The sequence below is a fragment of the Nannospalax galili genome, unplaced genomic scaffold (genome assembly GCF_000622305.1).
Source record: "Nannospalax galili isolate Female #2095 unplaced genomic scaffold, S.galili_v1.0 scaffold406, whole genome shotgun sequence".
NCBI classification, from domain to species: Eukaryota; Metazoa; Chordata; class Mammalia; order Rodentia; family Spalacidae; genus Nannospalax; species Nannospalax galili.
This window is the reverse complement of record NW_008357033.1, coordinates 4,168,677-4,188,597: the sequence shown is the minus strand read 5'-3', so window position 1 is coordinate 4,188,597 and position 19,921 is coordinate 4,168,677. Positions and strand designations below refer to the sequence as shown.

At 50.1% G+C, this 19,921-nt stretch overlaps 1 protein-coding gene across 6 annotated transcripts; it reads right to left on the bottom strand.

Moving 5' to 3' along the window:
- Window positions 1–1,090: 1,090 nt before the first annotated feature.
- On the bottom strand, window positions 1,091–18,761 carry Brpf1 (bromodomain and PHD finger containing 1). Of its 6 annotated transcripts, none has more exons than XM_008854841.3 (14): window positions 18,328–18,753; window positions 15,771–16,379; window positions 10,736–11,695; window positions 8,879–9,041; window positions 8,341–8,472; window positions 7,835–7,963; window positions 6,753–7,062; window positions 6,113–6,433; window positions 5,509–5,793; window positions 4,883–5,030; window positions 3,357–3,493; window positions 3,136–3,254; window positions 2,621–2,775; window positions 1,091–1,986 (listed from the first exon to the last, which is right to left on the bottom strand). In XM_008854841.3, the coding sequence occupies exons 2-14, from the start codon at window positions 16,367–16,369 to the stop codon at window positions 1,803–1,805; spliced, it is 3,642 nt and encodes a 1,213-aa protein (XP_008853063.1). In that variant the 5' UTR covers window positions 16,370–16,379; window positions 18,328–18,753; the 3' UTR covers window positions 1,091–1,802. The 6 variants fall into 6 exon arrangements, with proteins under 6 accessions (XP_008853063.1, XP_008853061.1, XP_008853058.1 ...); XM_008854839.3 differs by having other exon boundaries at window positions 1,221–1,986; window positions 7,817–7,963; window positions 18,328–18,754; XM_008854836.3 differs by having other exon boundaries at window positions 1,221–1,986; window positions 3,136–3,493; window positions 7,817–7,963; window positions 18,328–18,757.
- Between the last annotated feature and the right edge of the window lie 1,160 nt (window positions 18,762–19,921).

Below are 19,921 nucleotides of genomic sequence, written 5' to 3'. Positions count from 1 at the left end.
TGTACCCACCTGCTGCGCACAGCCCACCCGGGACAGCCGGTGTGGGCTTTCTTTGGGGCTGGGCCCAGGTCCTAGACAGGCAAGAGCTCACTGAGTCCCAGTACGGTAGTGTGGACCCCAGGCAGCCTAACGGCCAGTTCCCAGTACCAGCCCCCTGGACCCAGAAACCGTTGTATAATTTACCTTTCTCCAAGATGTTAAAAAGGCTGAGGACTAGGAGACGTGAACTTGGGACATGAATCTGACACACGAGACCATTTTTCCCCTAGCATTGTGGGGTTTTTTGTTGTACCTAAATTAATGAAGTGCAAATTTTTCAAGGGAAAGTCCTGTAGTTGATGTATCTTTGTGTCCTATCTAAGGCAGCAGGGCACAGCACACCAACACAAACTAATGGGGTCTTTTGTCTCAGTTTCATTCTGAAGTAGCTTCAAGGCCTTGGGCAATGGTAACTTACTGTGATTCCCTCCCTCATCTATAGAGATCCCACAGGTGTTTGAATAGGAAATGACGTCAAGGCTGAGTATGTATGAAAGTAGCCCTATACAATCCTACTTTGCCCCCTGTTTAACAAGGAGGCCTCAGCTGTAGTGACTTGGGCTATGGTCCTGGCAAAGCCTCTGAAAGCCACAATGGAAATCTGCAGTGAACTCATTTCAGCATCCAGGTTGAAGAGCCAGCTTTGCAGACAATCTGGAGTTTAAGTCCTAGCTCTAATTTCTTGTTATAGGCATTTTGGTAAGTTAATTTTTCTAAACCTCAGTGTCTGAGGTAACTAACCCATTATTAACCCACCCCATAATTACTGTAGGGATTATACAACAGTATATCTAAAGGTACTTAATAAGGTGCCTGCCACGATAGAGACAACTATACTATTAGCCCACCCCATAGTTGGGCTGGCCTTGAAATCATGGCAATCCTCCTGACTCAGCCTCCCAAGTCCTGGGATTGCAGTATTGCATCACCATACCCAGCTTGCTGTTCTGTCTTATAACTAGCATGTGACCACTTGGGTACAATTACATTCCATCCCTGAGGTATAGCCCACCCTCTAAATCACTTTGCCCTGGTGGAAGGCAAGAACAAAGAATTCTAAATAGACTTTATTTTCTAAGAATCAATATATTTTCTTCCTTTGAAATAAATACAAACCAGTTTGAAAGGCAGGGGTAAATCTATGGGGAAAAAGAAAGGAAGTGGAGACAAGCCCCGGGAAAAAGAAAAGAAGTGGAGGAAAACCCCCTTCTTTTTTTTTTTTTTTAGTACCAAATGACTCTGGCGCGACTCGGAAACGCAGTTACAAATGAGAATAATTTAAATTCTCCGATAATTACAGTATTTACAACAGCAGGGGAGGGAGTCACCTAGTGCCCCTCTTTTAAGCTAGACAGACATCCCACTGCTAGGCTGGGCAGATGCCCGCTTACCTCACTACCTGCAGGGGCCTCGGGCCTCTAGGCAGTTATGGATTACCCTGGCATGAGCAGGCAGAAGTGGTGCTATGGCCTGTTTTATGCAGTGTTCTTTCTAACCGTGGCCCACCACCCTGCCTAACAATGCCACGAGGTCTCAAGCTCTTTCTGACCTGTGGGACCTCCCTTCCCTTGCACTGAGTGGCCATGGGCCCTTGGAGTGTTTTGTACAGTCCAGCTGCACTCAGGGCAGGAGGGACCTCCCCTACCCAACTTCCCCTGAGACTGGCCCCAAGACCAGGAATGAATCAGTGCAGAGGCTGGTGCCACTCCAGGGCAGTGAGCCAAGGGAAGGAGAGAAGTACTGTAGGCTGAACTGTGTCAGTATCAGTCACTATCACTGGTTTCACTGCTCTGCTCACCCTGCACCTTGCTGCGGTGCTGCAGAGCCCTGTGGTAGGCGATCTGCACTGACTTGCGGATGTTGGATTTGCGGCCCTCCAGCATCTTCTCTTTGTCTAGGTCCTGGTTCACACCCAGAGGAACAAGCTTAGTTCTCGGTAGCCACTGCCTATAGTACAAGGTAAAGATCAAATAAGTCATCTCAGGGAGAACAAGTACTAGTCCATTTATTTAGAAATACCTAAGTATCCACGGTGGCCATACTGTTGGGTACCAGGGTTACAGAGACCAAGACACACACAGTCCCTGCTCTTAAGGGACTGTGCCATATAGTGATAAAAAGAGCCCAGTCAACAGTTATAGTAGGGCAGTAACTACAAGGCATTTATAGGTTTGAAAAGCCACAAATAGGTATTGTGTCCCAGCCACTTCAGGCAGACTTTACTGATAATTATCATCTACAGGCTAAAAATTTGACAACAGTAAATGTTTATGCCTGTTTTAGTCTCATTTTGAGCCATGGAGGAAGCCATCTGAGTGTGGGCAGAGAGCCACCCTAGTGTTTGTCAGTTATCAATAGTCCTGGTTTCTATCTTAGTTTCTAGTTACCAGCTACTACCCACTCAGCCCATCAGACTTAAGGTCAATACAACCCTTTCTGCTCAAAGAACTAACTCCCTCCCCCAGTGACTGTAATAACCTAGTCTGTTGCTAGGTTTCTTGGCAGTCTGCCTCCACACTGCAAAAGGCTGTATTTGTACTTGTAGTTTTAAGTCGCACCAAATGCTCCCCTCCTTCCTTACCAGGTTCGTTTGTTGTCAAAGAAGAGAACGAGGTAGAGATGCTCTCGGGCTTCCTGCGTCATCTGTTCCCCAAGTTTCAGCACCTCCAGTGGGGGTACAGGGATGGGAACCCCATGGTGGAACATACCTTCTCGGGGCATCTTTGGATCAATGATCTGAGGGTATAATACAAGCCCAATTTGGTTCAGGTCACTTCTTCCCCAAAGCTAGCCCTATCCAAGAATTAGGAAACTAAGTCTGGAGTGGGGAAGACAAAAAAAAGTTTTGCTACTGGGGTTGTTGTGCTGACCTTATGCTTCTTCCCATGCTGAATTATTTGAGTCTAGGGGCAAGAGACAGGGCAAGGGGGAAACTGACTGGAGGCCTCTCTAGGGTACTCAAGCTGCATCTGTCTACCAGTCTACCTAGGGAACCCTGTGTTCTATAGCTCAGCAGGGAGAGGGAAAGTCTACAGTTGTGACTTCTAGTCCTGAGACTGGAACAAAAGGGGCAGGACAAGAGAAACCAGAGCCTACCAGCGCTGGGTATGATGGATAGCCTCGGCATTTGGCCCACACAAGGTCCAGAGCATCCAATGGGGAGTCCTCATCCTCTGACAGCCAGCTGGCTCCTCGGCCCAGACTCTTCCTCACCACTTCACAGGAATGGGAGAGAGGGGATGGATCAGCAGCTGGGGGACTGGCAAGGCTTTGAAACTGGGTTCCCAGCATTCCTGGCTTTGGGTGAGGGTACTTACTGCTGTGGCCCACGCCGCGGCCAGTGCTCACGGAGTAGGCCTCATTCTCAGTGCCTGAGGTATCTTCACTGCTGTCCTCTGGGAATGTACCCCGAGAGAAAGAAGGCTTGCCCCGGCCTTGTTTTGAGGGTGTTGTGCTGTTGAAAGACAAATAGAATGCAATTCAGAGAAGCATAGAGAGTGGCACGGCAGGTGTTTTCTTCTTGGTAAGTTCCCAAAGTCTAGTCTTTTGGAAGACAGAGAAATTTTCCAACTCATATACTCTGAAGGGTTAGGCTAGTGATCAGACTAATGTGGTGCTCCATTGTCACTGAGGGGGAGTATATGCCTATCTATAGGAAATAATGACCAGAGTTGCCAGGTCCCCTATTAATTTTATTTTGAGGTACTACAGATTGAACCTAGGGCCTCTACATGATAGACAAGTGCTCTAGCACTGAGCTCCAGCTCCAGCCCTTTGTTTTTTCTTTCTTAAAAAAATATTTTATGGGGCTGGAGAGATGGCTCAGTGGTTAAGAACACTGGCTGTTCTTGCACCCACATGGTGGCTCGCTATATCTCTAACTCCAGTTCCAGGGAATTCAGACAGCCTCTTCTGTCCTCCGAGGGCACTGCATGACATGGGTGTACATACCTACATGCAGATATAACACTCATACACATAAAATAAAAACAAAAATAAAATATTAAAAAAAATATTTTATGAGTGTATTGCCTGCATGTATCTAAGTGTATCCTTGCTGTGCAATGCCTGCAGAGGTCAGAAGAGGGCATTACTGAACCCAGGTCCTCTGTAAGAGCAGCCAGCACTCTTAACAGCTGAGCCTCTTTCCAGCTCCCTTGTTTCCTTTTTTGAGACAGGATCTTGCTACATAAGTAGCCATAGCTAGCCTGGCACTTATTCTACAGCCTAGGCTGGCCTTGAGTTCACAGCAGTCTTACTTTAACCTTCCCAATGCTGGGATTACGGGCATGAGACAATATGATTTGTATTTGTGTGTGTGTGTGTGTGTATGAATGTTAACACCTGCATGTAGGTAAGTGCGCCTGTGTTGTGCAATGCCCATGGAGGACAGAAGAGGCTGTTGGATCCCCTGGAACTGGAGTTATGGACAGTTGTTAGCTGCCATGTGGGTGCTGGGGTTCGCACCCAGGTCTCCTACAAGAACAGTGTTTTTAACTGTTGAGCCATCTCTTGAGCCCCATCCTCTGATTTTTAAAGAGAACACAGAGATTGGGGATTTTATGTGGTATATGTGGATTCAGTCTTTGAAAACACCTTGGTGGCCAAAGCCAAGCCATAAAGCATCAATTTACACTCTGCTCTAAACCATCAACTTAACCCAAGTTGACTTCCTCTGTTCTGTTGGGGGAATTCTCTGATCTATCCCATTTATTCTGCAGGGATGCTTTGGTTTAAGCTTCCTGTGGACTGAAATGGCTGTCACCTAACTACCAGTGGGGAAAACTGGAAAAAGCCTGCAAAGGCATCTTTGGAGACTGCCTTTAATCTGGAGGGCTGGTACCTGGTCCGGTCTGAGGCAGCACTGCTGCTGCTGCTGCTGCTAGACTCAGAATCTGAGCTGCTCCGGGGAAGATTGCAGTCATTACGGTACACCAAGAAACTCTTCTTCACTGGCTGGTTTCCACTGCTGAAGCCATTGGCTGGTAAATCTTGGTTGGAGGGAAGGGGAGGAGGAAAGAAACCAGTCAGGAAGATGTAGACCAGAGCTAACATGGGGGGGGGGTAACTAAGAGTTTGGGGTCTATTTCTAGGCTGGAAAATTCCTCCAACCTTGGTCAGTAGAGTTAGCTCTGGGCAGTGTCTACCACAACTGGCCAAAGCCCTGTCCCCACTCACTTCCTTTGGCCTGAAGACATACATAACTTAAAGGGTAGGAGATTCCCCAAGGAAGGTGAGAAGAGAAAAAGTGTAGTGATACAAGGGAGGGGCCTTGGATGAGAGTCTAGCTGGGACAGTGTCTGGGCCTCAGTTTTTCCAAAGACTAAAAGATGAGGGATGGAATTAAAGGGTTCCTAAGGGCCCTTCTAACTCTGTCTTTTATAGGGAAACAAAGGGAGAGCTGGAAGTATGCTGGGAATGACAGCTTTGCTCACTCTCCTGGGGGGGCTGGGTGATGGTGGGGCTCACCCATTGGGGGGTCTTCTGTGGACTTATCACTGTCGCTGTCTGAGCTCGAACTGGGCCGGGGGCTCCTACCCCGCTTGCGCTGACGCAGGGAGCCCATGATGGGAAGCTGGGGGGGCCCCACAGGACTGCCTCCGTGGCTGGGGGTCATCTGGCTCTCCCGGTTTTTGGGGGGCCGGCCCGGCCTCTTGGGCGGTCCAGCTGTCTTCGGGTTCTTTTTGGAGAACAGAACTGAGGTTCTCCTGCCCACCTCATGTGTGGGGGTTGAGGACATGTTGGGACCCAGGCCTGGAGCAGAGAAAGAGAGAAGGAGAGTTGGTGAGGGGCCTGATCTGAGAAGGAAGGGTAGATATCCAGGGTCATGCCCTGGGAATATAGAAACCATTACTCTGCCTAGAATTGGGGAGATGATTTGGGGGGCAGGAAATTCAGAACAACGATTCATATCAATAGCCAGAGAGGCAGCTAAGAGACTCGATTGGGGAATGAAGGAGAAAAGTATAGCTGTGCAGGAAGGACCTCTGCCCAGGGGACAAAAGGGGCTGAGTGTGCTGCAGAGCCAAAGTCTGATTTGCTTTGGGGCGCTACCTCGCTATGGGGTTCAGACCTTTACTTGTCTCTTGGCTGCTGCTCTCTTCTGCGGCACTGTCTGTCTGCCCATCCTTGTCACAGGCTGCTGGGTGGGGTGTCAGACTACCCCGGCTGGAGGGGCCATGGCGCTCAGACCCATCCCGTCCTGTTTCCCGCTGGTGAGCAAGTTTTCGTCGTAATGCTGTCATCTCTTTCTTGATCATCTTTGCTCGCCGGGAACGGCCCACACTCTGCTTGCTGGCATTGACTTCGTCTAGCCGCTCCAGCAACAGCTTCAGCTGCTCTTCCACTGGCAGGTGTTTCTGATTCTCCAGCAGGACCAGCCGCTCTTCCTCAGCTGCCAGGGAGAGTTGGGAGGAAAAGGTCAGGTTCAGGGCAGCCCACTGGGCCCCTTGAACCTGGGCAGGCAGCTGGAAATTCGCTCCTCCCCACTGGCTTCCCCAGGAGCAGCTGCAGAACAGCAGCACTAATATGCAGAATGTCAGGTACTGTAATCCATTTGCCCAGACTGGCTTCTTGGGGACTATTCTTGGGGACAGCTTGTTGCTGCTCAGCCAGGCCGCTTTCTGCTTGCACTGCCTGCTCCCAGGAGGGGACTTTTGGAAAACTATTCATTTCTGGCACTGGCTTCTAGGTGTGCATGACTTATCACCCACCATCTTCAGTGTGGCATGGGGCTTCATCTCCAGCCAGGTTGTGAGGGATATGCATGCCCGTCTCAAAATCAATGCCCATTTTTTCTGCCTGGCGCCGGGCCTGACGGAGCACTGTGCCTCCCTGCTCACGGAGTCGCACTGCTGCTCTGTAGAAGATGGTGTCCTTGGCATTATACTTTAGGCAGTTGCTCACAATGAGGTTGAAGTCCTCCTCAAAATCATCAAAGTTCAAGTAGCGGTAAGCCTCCAAGTTCTGCTTCATGGTGAAAAAGTCCATGGGCTTTTTGATGTGGTCTAGGTAGTCAGGCACCTGGAGAAGCAGGGTAGGTGAGTCTAAGTGGAGGTCTGTTATCATTCCCCCAAACCCTACTCTTAACCTTCCCCCAAAATGCATACTGCAACTTCCTCCCACCACAGTTAAGAGGCAGGCATGTAGTACAGGGAAAAGCCAGATTCTAGTCCTGACTTTACCAGTTATAAACTGTGTGACCTTGGAAAGTCTCTTAACCTCTCTGGCCTTCTTTTCCTCTCCTGGAAAATGGTGATGAAAATGCAGGCAAATCTACTTCCTGGAGCCATGGGCAGCTTCAGTGAGAATTATACCACCGTGCATTCTTACTGCTCTTTTTATTACCATTAAGACTTATGGTAAGGCTGCTGCCTCAGACCTATTTTATACCTTTGAAAGAGAAGAGTCTGCCAGTCAACCTAGGGCTTCAGAGCTGGGTCTTTAGATGCTGAGCTGTCTAAAGTCTCCATTCTAGGGTTGAGCACACCAAAAGCATCTTTCTGCCCTGGGATTATTCATCTGGCAGACTCAGTCCCTGCCTCTGGGGAAGGAGTGCAGATTGCCTCCTATACTGGGTCCTTGGGGGTATGACAAGTATAAGATAGAGTCCAGGTGATACATGTGGCTCCAGGTCATCTTGCCCCAGAGCTACTGAACCCTAAACCCTGAACCCTTCTCATCAAGGTCCCCACCTAGTCCCTGGGCCAGACCTGCAGCAGGGGTCCAACTGGGAGAGGAAGAGAAAGAAGGCGGAGTGAGGGGAAGAGATTCTTACTTCGTCCAATTCGGTTACCTCAGACAGAGGGACCGGCTCGCTGAAGATGTTGCCTGTGTCCTTCTCTTGGAGCTGCTCCAAGGTTTTTCGGAGGAGAATGAGGAAAGGGGTCAGCTGCATCTCCATGGCAATCTGCTGGACCTTGATCTGACACGCAAGAAGGCCGGATCAGCTAGACCCTGACCAGCCCCTCAGCAGAGGTCAAAGGAGATGGTCCCTGCTGGCTTGAGAACATGCTCTCCTTTCCACCCCACAGCTGAGGGTGTTCATCCAGGCCCTATGCAGGAAAGCTTTCTCCAACTACTCTGGTCCCCCTTCCTTGAACTCCTGGCCTGAGCTGTCTGGGTCACAGAGGTTAGGATTCTGTGCAGTCTCCCAAGACATTTTGCTTCCCAGAGGCCTGAGAGCACACAGCGCCAGAACATCCAATGCCAGGATGGGCCCTGGTGCTTTCTGGATGCACACTCTCCCTCCTTCAGAGTGGTGTTCTATTTTGAAACCAGGGCTGACCCAGGGGCACTCACTGTCTCCCTTTTGAGTTTCTCTCGCTTGCGGATCAGTTCTACCAGCAGCCGAGCTCGTTCCAGGTCATGTCGGAGCCGCTGCCAAGACTTGAGCTGCTCTTTGAGAGCCCAGTTTTTATCTTCAGAATCTCTCTGTAGAGGCAAAAGGGGCATTAGGGGATGGTGAGAGAGTCAGAGGAGAGTCCAGAAGAGGAGTGCCCAGGAAACTTGGGGTCAAGGGCAAAGCAAGTCCAAGGAGGAAGCCCAGTAATTTATTGATAGCACCTCCATTTGTGTGTTCCTAAGGCCCGGCACCAAGGAAAAGCTCGGAATGCTTGTTGAATGAATGAATGAATGAATGAATGAATGAATACCTAGGAACAATAATGCCTTTCCACCAAGCTGATAATATTTAGATTTCATGCTGAGTCTGTTTGGGGGGTTAATTTAAAGGAGGAAAAATCCTAAGCTCTCTGATGCTGGAGGCTACAGCTGCAAATTTTGGTCTCTGCCCTTTTGGCATTAATTTCTACAGTCCACAGAGATTTGGACACGGTACCCCAACTTGGTCACAGTTCCTCTGAGACTGGAGGTGTGTCTGCAGACGCCGTAACAGTGGGACCCCATTCCGTGACTGTCGCTTCAGAGTCCAGTAGCTGTGCAGCCTCTGCATGAACTGGCTCTTCCTCTGGATGGTCAAGCGGTTGGTGATTTTACTGAGCCTGGGCACCAGGGAACAAGATTAAAACCTGTTAGGTCCTGATTCTTTGAACAGAATAGGGGCCTCTAGCTACTAAGAGCTCCTGAATAGGGATGAATGAGGGCTATGATTTTCATAAAAAGGCCTGGTAGTTCACACCTGTAATCTCAGCACTCCAGAGGTGGAGGCAGGAGGATCAGAAGCTCAGAGTCAGGGCTGGAGAGATGGCTCAGCGGTTAAGAGCACTGACTGCTCTTGCAGAGGACCCAGGTTCAATTCCCAGCACCCACATGATGGCTATGAACCGTCCTTAACTCCAGTTCCAGGGGTATCTGAAGCCCTCTTCTGACCTCCGTGGCATTGCACAACACAGGTGCACTCACATAATATGCAGGCAATACACTCAAACACATAAAATAAAAATAATAAATAAAATATTTTTTAAAAAAAGCAGTTCAGGGTCATCCTTGGCTATCAAGGCCAGTATGCTACAAGAGATGCAGTCTCAAAAAAGAAGGAAAAGAAAAAAGGCCTGGTACTCTGGCCTTAAGGTAAAATTACTGGTGCCATGAACAGCATAACACATTGAGAGGAAACCAAGCTCTCAGCATTAAGTCAGAACTGCATCAGTCTGCCTCTAAGACACAATTTGACTCTGGGATCCCTTCTCAGACTGAGCTTTGAAGACAAAGTATCCATCACCTGTTGTCCTTTTTACCAAGATCAAGTGAAGATAAATTTCAAGTACAGCAGAAACTTACAATGAAATTAACCAGATAGCACAAGAGAGCTAAAAATAACTGATGATGATGATGATGGGCCTGGTGGCACACGCCTTTAATCCCAGCACTTGGGAGGCAGAGACAGGTGGATCTCAGTGAGTTCAAGGCCAGCCTGGTCTACATAGTGAGTTCCACGACAGCTGGGGCTACAGGAAGACCCTGTCTTGAAAAGACCAGAAAATAAAACAAACAAACAAAAAACCCTGATGATCACAGCCTGAAGGAGCAACACTTCACATTCCACAGAGCATAGTCCACAGCACAGGATAGTGACTGCAGGCAACAGCAGCATAGCCACTAGTCCTCAGGGATATAGGGGAAACTGTTTTACTCCTGGTACATGGCCAGGATACACGTGCCATTTTTTTTTCTGTGCTGGGTACTAAACTCAGGCCTCCACTCATGCTAACCACATCTGACCACTGAGCTGTACCCCAACCCTGTACAACTTTCAGTCATTTTTCATTCTGTTTCTCCTATCATGGGCAGATCACTTTCCCAATCATCACTGTTTCATCTCAAACAAACCACACCATCAAAATGAAGTGCACTTTAAACACCTGCTAGGTCTGCCAGATAAAGGTTCAGTTTCTGGCTCCTAGTATAAAAGTGCCTTATTTAAAATCACTTTATTTGCCTGGGCATGGTGGTACATGCCTTTAGTCCTAGCACTCAGGAGGCAGAGGAAGGCGGATCTCTGTGAAATCAAGGCCAGCCTGGTCTATATACTGAGTGTTAGGCCAGCTGGGGCTACAGGGAGACCCTGTCTCAAAAAGACACGCCCCCCCCCAAATAATTTATTTAAATTTACTTTTATTTTTACTTCTATATAGCTCCTGAAAAGAAGACAAGAGCCAACCACTCTATTCAGGCCTGGCAGTCCTTCTCTGAGGGCGTCTTCCCTCTACTGCTTGTCCCACTGCTACATACATACCTGTGTGGTGGGATACAGGGAACTGACACAACAGGTGCTGCTGCCCGCTTCTCTGCCAAGATCTTCCGAGCTCTCTTCATCTTAATACGGGACTTGGCTTTGGCCTTCTTGACTTTCTCGGAGCTCCAGCTCTTACCCTCATCTTCTTCTTCATCCTCATCCTCCTCACCTTCACTGTGGGATAGGGCAGGCAGGCGACGTGCAGAACCTGGGGGTGTGTGGATGTCACAATAGGCTGTCTTGCGGACACTAAAGGAGGTGCCATTGGCACCTGTCTCTCTCACAGGCTCCATCTTCATGTAAAGGCCAGCCTGCTGGGCACATGTCACATGGAAAGCTGTGTAGCAGTTAGCCTTGTGGCACTGGATGCAGGCTCCGGAGCCCCGCTGTTTGCAAATGTAGCAGGTAAGCTTCCAGCGTGCTGGTGGGATGTGCTCGATACTGTCAATAGGTTCTAGGAAGACTGTGTTGGCAAAGCAGACCTCAGGGATCCACAGGGCACACACCACGTGGGCCCAGCGCCCGTCATCTGTCTGCTTGAAGGCACCGCCCTTGTTGGGGCACAGAGCACAGTCCACAGCACGGGAAGGTGACTGCAGGCAACGGCGGCACAGCCACTGGCCCTCAGGGATATAGGGGACACCGTAGCACTCCTGGTGCACGGCCAGGTTGCACATGTCACAGAAGAGGATGACATTGCTGTTCTGGCATTCACCATCATTGCAGATACAGCACACGGCATCTTCATCCACTAGTGCATTGGGGTCACCTTTATTGTGGCTCTCAAAGTAGGACTCCTTCTCCAGCCGGTCCATTAGGTACTCAAAGATCTCCTGTGGGATGGGACTCACACCCTCGGTCTTCCTCCGCTCATTCATGATATCCAGCCAGATGTAGTCCTCCTCATCCATGTCGTACTCCACCTCCTCATCCAGTTCCTCTGCAGACTTCTCAATGTACCTGCGGTGCACACAGGTAGCACAGCATCATATGGCTGACACATCCCCACTTATAGACAGTGCATGGCACTTGCCACCATGCATTTAGCCTCTGCCCATGAATTAACACACAATATCTCATTCTAGCCTTACCTTAACCCCACATTCCACAGATACTAGAATCATTTAGTCTTGTAGTAAAGTCTGGAGGAAGTTAACGTACCTGTCCTAGCTCACTTGGGAGAAAGTATCCTAGAGCTGGGACATGAACACAGGACTACTTCTGTAGAACGCATGCTGTACCTACCAGGTGATGCTGCCTCCCCTGGGGTATAGAGGCTCAGCCAAACCCCTAAAGGTTGGGGACAGTGAGGGTCTATTGTGATAGTCTGAGGGATGGTGCAGAGTCAGAGGAAGGCAGGTCCTTGGATATTAGGAAAGTGAACATAGCCTGCTTTAGCACAGATGACAGGGACCAAAGTCACCACGGATGTTCTCTCAGTTGGTACCAGAGTTCTCTCAAACTCTGGGTACTGTGTTTGTTCTCTGGATAGCCTTGAGAGATGGCAATAATAGCTAAGACTGACTGAGCATTTACCACGAGCCAGGGACTCGGCCAAGTTGTCACATCTACTATAGCTATCAGGTCAATGTTCTTTCCTATCACCCTCACTTTGTAGATGAAGAAACTGAAGCTCTGAGAAATTAGTTAACCTATCACAGATAGGTCACATAACCAGAGTTAGCATTCAGTATCTAGCCCCAGCTCTCTCCACCTCCACTTTAGCACTCTCTGACCCAGCAGGCCTGGGGCTGCTGTTACACAGCAGGCACCCATCTTGTCATACTAGGTGGCACAGACCCTGGCATCATAAACTACAGAGTACAAAGGGAGGAAAAGGACTTTGGATTCTAACAGACCTGGTTTTAAATTCTGCCTCTGCCACTTTGTGATCTTCAGGACAGCACTGATAATAGAATAAAGACAACATTTACCTACTCATAAAGGTGCTGTATTCGCTGGGCATGGTGGTGCATGCCTCTAGTCCTGGCACTTGGGAGGAAGAGGCAGGTGGATGTCTGTGAGATCAAGGCCAACCTGGTCTACATAGCAAGTCCCAGACTAGCTATGGAATTACAGGGAGACCCTGTCGAAAAAAAAAAAAAAAAAGTTGCTGTATTCAGTAATAATCTTAAATGACATTACAAAAAATGAATGGCCTATGGGCTGGGGATGTAACTCGGTTGGTAGAGTGCTTGCCAAGCATGTAAAAAGCCTTGGCTGATTCCAAGCACCACATAAAACTGGGTGTGGTGGCACACGCCTGTAAATCCTAGCACTCAGGAGGTGGAGGCAGAAGGATCAGAAGTTCAAGGCCATCTTAACTACACTGTGAGTTGGAGGCCAGCCTAATATACAAGAGACCTGGTCTTAGGAATGGCCTAAACCAAGTAGCGTACAATATGCTCTAGCAGAATGTTAGCCCCTCCCTCTTTGCACAGAAAATGGATCTCTGAGCAGGCTAGGTATACAAAGGCTCTGGGGCCTTATTCCCTGGACTCTACATGACATTATGTTACCTTAAGTTCCCAGGGCCTTGGTTTCCTCTATAGAGAGAGTGGTAATGCTATGCAAATCTATACAAACCTGCTGTTGTGAGCATGAAATGAGTTAATAAAGGGAATTGCTTAAAACAGTCTTTTGTATGGAACAAGTATTCAGTAAATGTTAACTTTATTATTAGCTTGTGTATAAGTCTAACCCACCTTGCGTTGAATTGTAGCTGTTTGCATCTAACTCCTCCACTAGACAAGAGGCAGGGATCATGTCTGATTCACTGCACAGAAATAGGTACCCAGTGTTGTTCATTTGAAAGGCATTTTGGGGGTGGCAGGAAGGAGAGAGACTAAAATATTGTCTGTAGGAAGCAGCTTCTTCCTTGGCCCTTTATCTCTTCCCTAAGGTGAGTGCAACCTGTGCTCCCTGAATAAGGGTGTGACTCAGAGCTGGTGTGAACTATTGGATGGTTCCAGGGCTTTCACCAGCTCCCTTAAACATTAGGTCTCACCCCTTCCTCTGCCATGACACATGTGACAGTATGTGATAGTACATAACACCACTCCCACAGTAATCCTAGATTACTGACTGAGGCACAGAAAGGTGGGCTGTGTGTCATGTACAACTCTTTGCACACCAGCTGACATGCCACCCTCTCCTCCCCCTCAATGAAGTATGTCAGAATGCAAGCAAGATAAAGTGTTATGAGATGACCTCAGACCTTCCTAAGTTTTTATAAAAGTAAATCATTTATAAAACTTGGGCAATTTGCTAACTGTGGTAATTACATACAACTCAACTTCCAAATGATCACAATGCTCCAGCTGAGAACTGCTCCTCTGGAGAACAGATCTGATCCTAGAAGGAAAGTGACTGTGTGTGCGAGGAAGAGAGTAAGTGGGCTGGACTGCCTATGAGAGTAGAGGGAGCCAAAAGCCATTAGAGGAAGGCCCAAAGAGGGACCCAAGTTTGGGGGTGAAGTGGGTATAGTAGTAAATTCTGAAAGAAAAGAAAAAGACTGGAAAACCAGAAAGAGGGAACTGGGCTGAACAAATAAAAGAACAGAAGGTGAGGGAGACTGGCTAACACTTGTACAAGGAAGAGAAAAGTGGTAATAGTTATTTTATTACTGATTCCCAGATATTTGTTTTTAAAGACCTGGGTAAATTTATCATTAACATCAAATAGACTGCACTTTTTTGGCAAAAATTGCTTTTCACATAAAAATCTTTATGGTAAAGACAAACAAACGTTGGAGCCAGGATGTTTTATACTTAGGTTTTTTTTTTTTTTGTCTTTTTGAGACAGGGTCTCCCTGTAGCCCCAGCCGAGTGTTCTTAACCGCTGAGCCATCTCTCCAGCTGGCCAGGATGTTTTATACTTAGGTTTTTTTGTTTTTTTTTTTTTTTAGACAGGGTCTCCCTGTAGAACAGAACTCACTATGTAGACCAGGCTGACCTTGACCTCACAGAAATCTGCCTACCTCTGCTTCTGGGGTGCTGGGATTAAACGTGTGCTCCACCACGCCTGGCTATACTTGGTTTTTATAGCATCCTTCAGCTGGGATTTCTGTATGTAGTTTTACCAACACACTACCCTCCCAACCCATTTCTTTTACCTCATTTTAAAGGAAGTTAGCTTTATTTATGCCTGTGACTTCAGGGCCAGCAAGATGGCTCAGCAAGCAAGTAAAGATCCTTGCCAAGTCTGACAACCCAGGTTCTATCCCATCCCTGAGACCGACATGGGGTAGGAGAGAACTGACTCCACAAGTTGTCCTCTGGCTTTCACACATATGTCATGATGCATGTGATGTACAAACACAAGTAAATGCAAAAAAATTTTTTTCAATTAAAAATGCAACTTCAATAGGAGCCACTGTGATTAGCTCTTGGAAGGAATGGGATACAGAGAGGGAAAAAAATGAAATAAATAAAAGGGCCACTGGAAAAGTACTGTGTAAGCGTGTAAGCAATGGAAATGCTGCTTCCGCACACTGATGGACAGATGACAGTAACAGAACAGACAGTGGGACAAAGACCTCACAGACTGAAGAACTGCTGTTAGGGCCTTAGTGTCTTCCACCCTTAGGAAAGAATACTGTACTGCAGATGGGGCTTCTAGAACACAAGGAATTGTATTCCCCATGGCCACTCAAGTGAAAAGGTAGTAAGAGTCAGGAGTCAGAACCAATATTTTTGGGTACAGTGGAAATAGTGCAGCTTTGGAGCTACAGGAACCTGGGTTTCAACCTCGGTTCAACTATCTACTACCAAGTGACTTTTGGCAGGTCTGGCACTTTCTGCACCATGGCTTCCTCATCTTTGAAATGAGAACAATGCCTGCCTAAGAGAGTTGCAATAAAGGGATGGCTGTAAGGGACCAAACACACAGGACCTGGTGTGTGACAGTTCCCACTGCCCTGGCAAGGGCTGGTGCTATTCTGCTGTCCTTTATCCCTACCATTTCCTATCACTTCTCTTGGTTCTGAGCCCTGTTTGACCAGTTCTCTAGAGGTGGAAGGGGGTGCTGGCCTTACCGGTAGTAGGAGGTGGGCCGGGGTGGTGCATCAGGGGTGTCCTGGTCCAGCTCTCGGTATACCACCTCTGGCAGCTTGGGAGCGGCACTGGCAGGAGCACTGTGGTGGTGGTGATGGTTGGAATCCTTGCGCTTCTCCTTGTTCTTATGTTTGCCTGACTTGGGTGTAGCCGCAGGGGTCTCTGTATTCTCCTTGTTGCTGCCATTCTCTGGGGTCTCCTCAGGGGCCTCTTCATCCTCTGATACCACATCCAGGTTGTCAAAGATGCTGATGCGGTGGACACGGCCATGCAGGTCCACCTCCACCATGCGCTGGGCCTGTGCATAGCTCATCACCTCTCGGCCTGGTGACTGTGAGACCTCAGAGGGACTAGGTGACTGTTTGTTGGCTGGGCGTGACTGGCGCCCTTTCTTTTTGTGCTTTCGAAGTGGGGTCTGCTGTGGGGGTGGAGGGTTATCGTGGTCATAGTGGTACAGATGGTACTCGATACCACTGTAACTCTTGTAAACCTTGCGGCAGGTCTCCACAGGACACTCGTATGGTGGCTTAGTTGCCCGCAAGTTGTGGCAGAAGGTCTTCACATCGAAGTCCACCCCCATGCTGTCACATCTAGAATATACAGAGCAGTTAGCACAGGCCTGTGAAGGATTCTGAGGCCCTGTACCACAGAGCCCAATCTCTCCAGTCCTCACAAGTCTATGTCCTGGCCAACCCCTGTTTAGAGCCTTTCCAAGTACCAGCTCCTTGTCCAATGTCCTGGTCAGGGTCCTCATGGCCTGTTGATTGGTCATCCTACCTATGTCTCAGTTCTTTTAGCCCAGTCTCACATAAGGTGACCAGAAGGATCATTCTACCAAGTAGCAATAATTATACCAGTATCCTGACTAAAAGCCTCCAGCCTCTCTCTGGCTTCTCAGGATAATGTTCAAACTGTCTAGGATGACATTCAAGGGCTTCCTTTTACTGTCTGGTCCTTGTCTTCCTTTCTTGATTTTTCTCCTTAATTACAGCTCTGTCTACACATAGCAACCTGTCATTCCCTGAATGTTATAAAGGGCATTCTGTGAGGAATGCCCGCCATCCTCTCTGATTGATGAGCTGCACTCATTTTTCAAAATCCAGTTCAAATGACACTTCATGACTTCTTTGACTCTCCCACTGTTTCCACAGCATTCTATGGCAGTTACTAGACGTTCTATCTCCTCCCACTAGACCGAGAGATCTTCATTAGACACCAGACCCTACCTACTTCTAAATACCCAGTGCCTAGCAGGCATTGGACTTTCAGACATTTGCAAATGAATGAGAAGCCTGTTGAATGAATAGCTGAATGAGTAGATCACCGGGCTGGTAGAGAGGGATTAGATGAAGGCTAAAAGTAGCCCGGTTTAAGCCTGAGTGGCCAATGACTTGAATCCTGGATTCCAACAGAAACCATTGGACTGCAGAATTAGTACACTGCTGATGGGAAGCCTCACCTGGACCCTAGAACTAGATGGATATAGGATATGGAGGAACCAATTGAAAACAAGTCATTTACTCAGGAACAGCAGCATGAGATACACTCGATTTCCTCATTCACAGATTCATGCAACATTAACCAAGGGCCTACCAAGTGCCAGGCCCTAAGGGGACAAAGAGAAGCACAAGAATTTAGGCACTCAGCTCCATGGTTCTCAAGGGCTGACCCTTCCCCCTCACCAGTGTTCCTGGGTAGGTAGAGACAGCAGATGGCACCAAACCCCAGGAAGCCCTACTTAAGTTACTGCCCCAGTTTTTCTCAGGACTAGTTTGAATTCAACAATTCAGCTAAAGGGCTTGGTACCACCCCAGGCAAAGCCACCCTGACCTCCCCGACAAACACTGACCCCTTTTGGCTTCTCTTCTTCCTGAGGCTTAACCACAGAGTGGGCAGCTTTAGTCCTCTGTCAACAGTCTCTAATATCCAAGTCGGTCAAACTACACTTGTTCAACTTCAACTCGCTTCTCCGTTCTACCTGCCGCTGTTTAAACAAGAAACCAACTAAAGCCACAAACAAGTTCGACTCTTCCAAGCAGGGTCCCTGGTGAACACTGTGGCTCTAGCTTTGCTGCTCTGCTGTTCCCGAAAGGACACAGTATCCCCAGGCAGTGTCCCGCCGGGAGCCGGCAGAAGAGGCATGAAAGTGAGCCCAGAACTTAGCTCTGAAAGCCCGTGGGGAGGCCCTGGGGCTCAGGGGTATGGCGGCTGCATCTGCTCCCGGGAGCTCCAGAGCTGAAGGAAGTAGGGGGCAGGGGGTGGGACCAGGCCCGCCCGTCGTGCCAGTGCCGGGTCTCCCGGATGCGGCATCGCTTCCTTTTTGTCAGAGTGTAGAAAGTTAAACAAGGCTCCCCTCCTGCCACTGGCCCAGGCACCCCACTGTTGCTGGGATGCGTAGCCGGAACCAAAGGCCTGTCAGTTCTCCCCGACAGGGGGGAGGGGACCGAGAGACCTGGGGTTCAGCAAGGTCTGAGCGCGACCCGCCAGGGTGCCCCTTCCCCGCTGGCACTGCCGCCCGGGTCCTGGGCCTGTACTCACCGGCCACTTCCAGTCCGGGCTCATCGCCGGGGGTGCCCGCCGGGGCTCCGACCCCGCGTGGGGAGGCCGGCGGGGAAAGACGGGCCGGAAAAGGGGAGCCCCAACTCCGGAGGCCGCGGAGCTCGCCACCCCGGCCCCCTGCCGCCTCAAGCTTCGGCCCCGGCCCCCTGCCGCCGCACGCTCCGGCCCCGGCCCCTTGCAGCCGCACGCTCCGGCCCCGGCACCCCGGGATTCCCGCGCTCCTCGCTGCCGCTCCGGGTCCCGCCGGCGCCCCAGCGTCGCAACTCCGTCGGCTGCTTTTCGTTTCCCGAGCTTTTAGGTCACCTGGCCTGGGGACCCAGCGCCGCCAGAACAATGAGGGTCTCCGGGAGACCGCACGGGGACAGCGGCTGTGGCGACCGTGGCGGCAAAGGTTGTGGTAGCGGCGGCGGCGGCAGCAGCAGCGGCGGCGGCGACGGCGTCCGCCAGGGTAAACGCGGCGCTTTGGCGCTGCCCAGAAGCACTTTCGCCACGGCTCCCCGCCCTCCGGCGGAGGCGCGAGCGGCCATCCTCTGGGGTTCTGAAAGGGCCCTGGACACTCCACACGAATCGTCGAGCACCTCCATGTTCGAGTTGAGTTTCTAGAGGCTGAAACTGCAGTCCTTGGGAGCCGGGAATCCCAAGGCCATTTGTGGCGAATCTGCGGCCACGGAAGGGGAGCGCCGGGCTGGGCGTGAGGAGCCCGCCCTTCTCCCCTCCCCCTCTGCCGCCGCCTCTAGCTCCCTCCCTTCTGCTGGCGCGGCAGCTGCGGTAGGACCTGGCCTTGGTCTCCGAGGAAGGCGGCGGGGCGGGGCGCGAGCACGGGGCGGGACTGGGGGCAGGCCCCGAGCCCGAGGGACGCAGCTGGAGCCGCCGGGGCCCGCTGTTACGGGTAGAAGGCGGGGCGCGCTGGAAGAATAGGCCGGCGTGGGGCGGAGCTCGTGGGAAAGGGGCGGGGCCACTGGAAAGCGGAGCCCTGACAGGAGGACCGCGCGGTGGAGTGGGGCTAAACAGTGGGCCCCAAGAAAGAAAGGGCGGGGCTTTGGGTGGGCTTGGAAGGTGGAGCTGGACTAGGGATAAAGATGCAGCTGGAAAAGAAGGAAGCGAGCCTGAAGGGGAAAAGGGCGAGACTTAGGCAAGTAAGGGGCGGGACTGCAGGGAAAGGGCGGGACGGACTGGGGAGAGTCCCTCCTGAATAAGGGGTTGGGTGGGAGGGAAGGTGTGGCCCGGAAGGAGGGGACGGAGTTTGGGGAGGGGCAGGGTACTGGTGGGTGTGTATTGGAGAGGTGGGACTCAGGTGCAGGGAAACCTGCGGGTTAGTACCTCTAGGTAGCACAATTACCGACTGCCGATTGGAAGATGTTGTCAAAACAAACAGCCCTTTGAATGTGGCTACAACTTCCTGTGAACGTGGGAAAGTTGCTGAATTCTTCGTGTTCCTTATTTGTAAGTCAGAGTTCGGAAATTCTATTGTCAATTCTTGGGGGTTTTGGGAAACTTGGATAGCAGGAAGACGTCCTTGTTAGGTAATACATTCACCTTTTTGCCATTAAAAAGGAGTATGGAAGGGTATTTG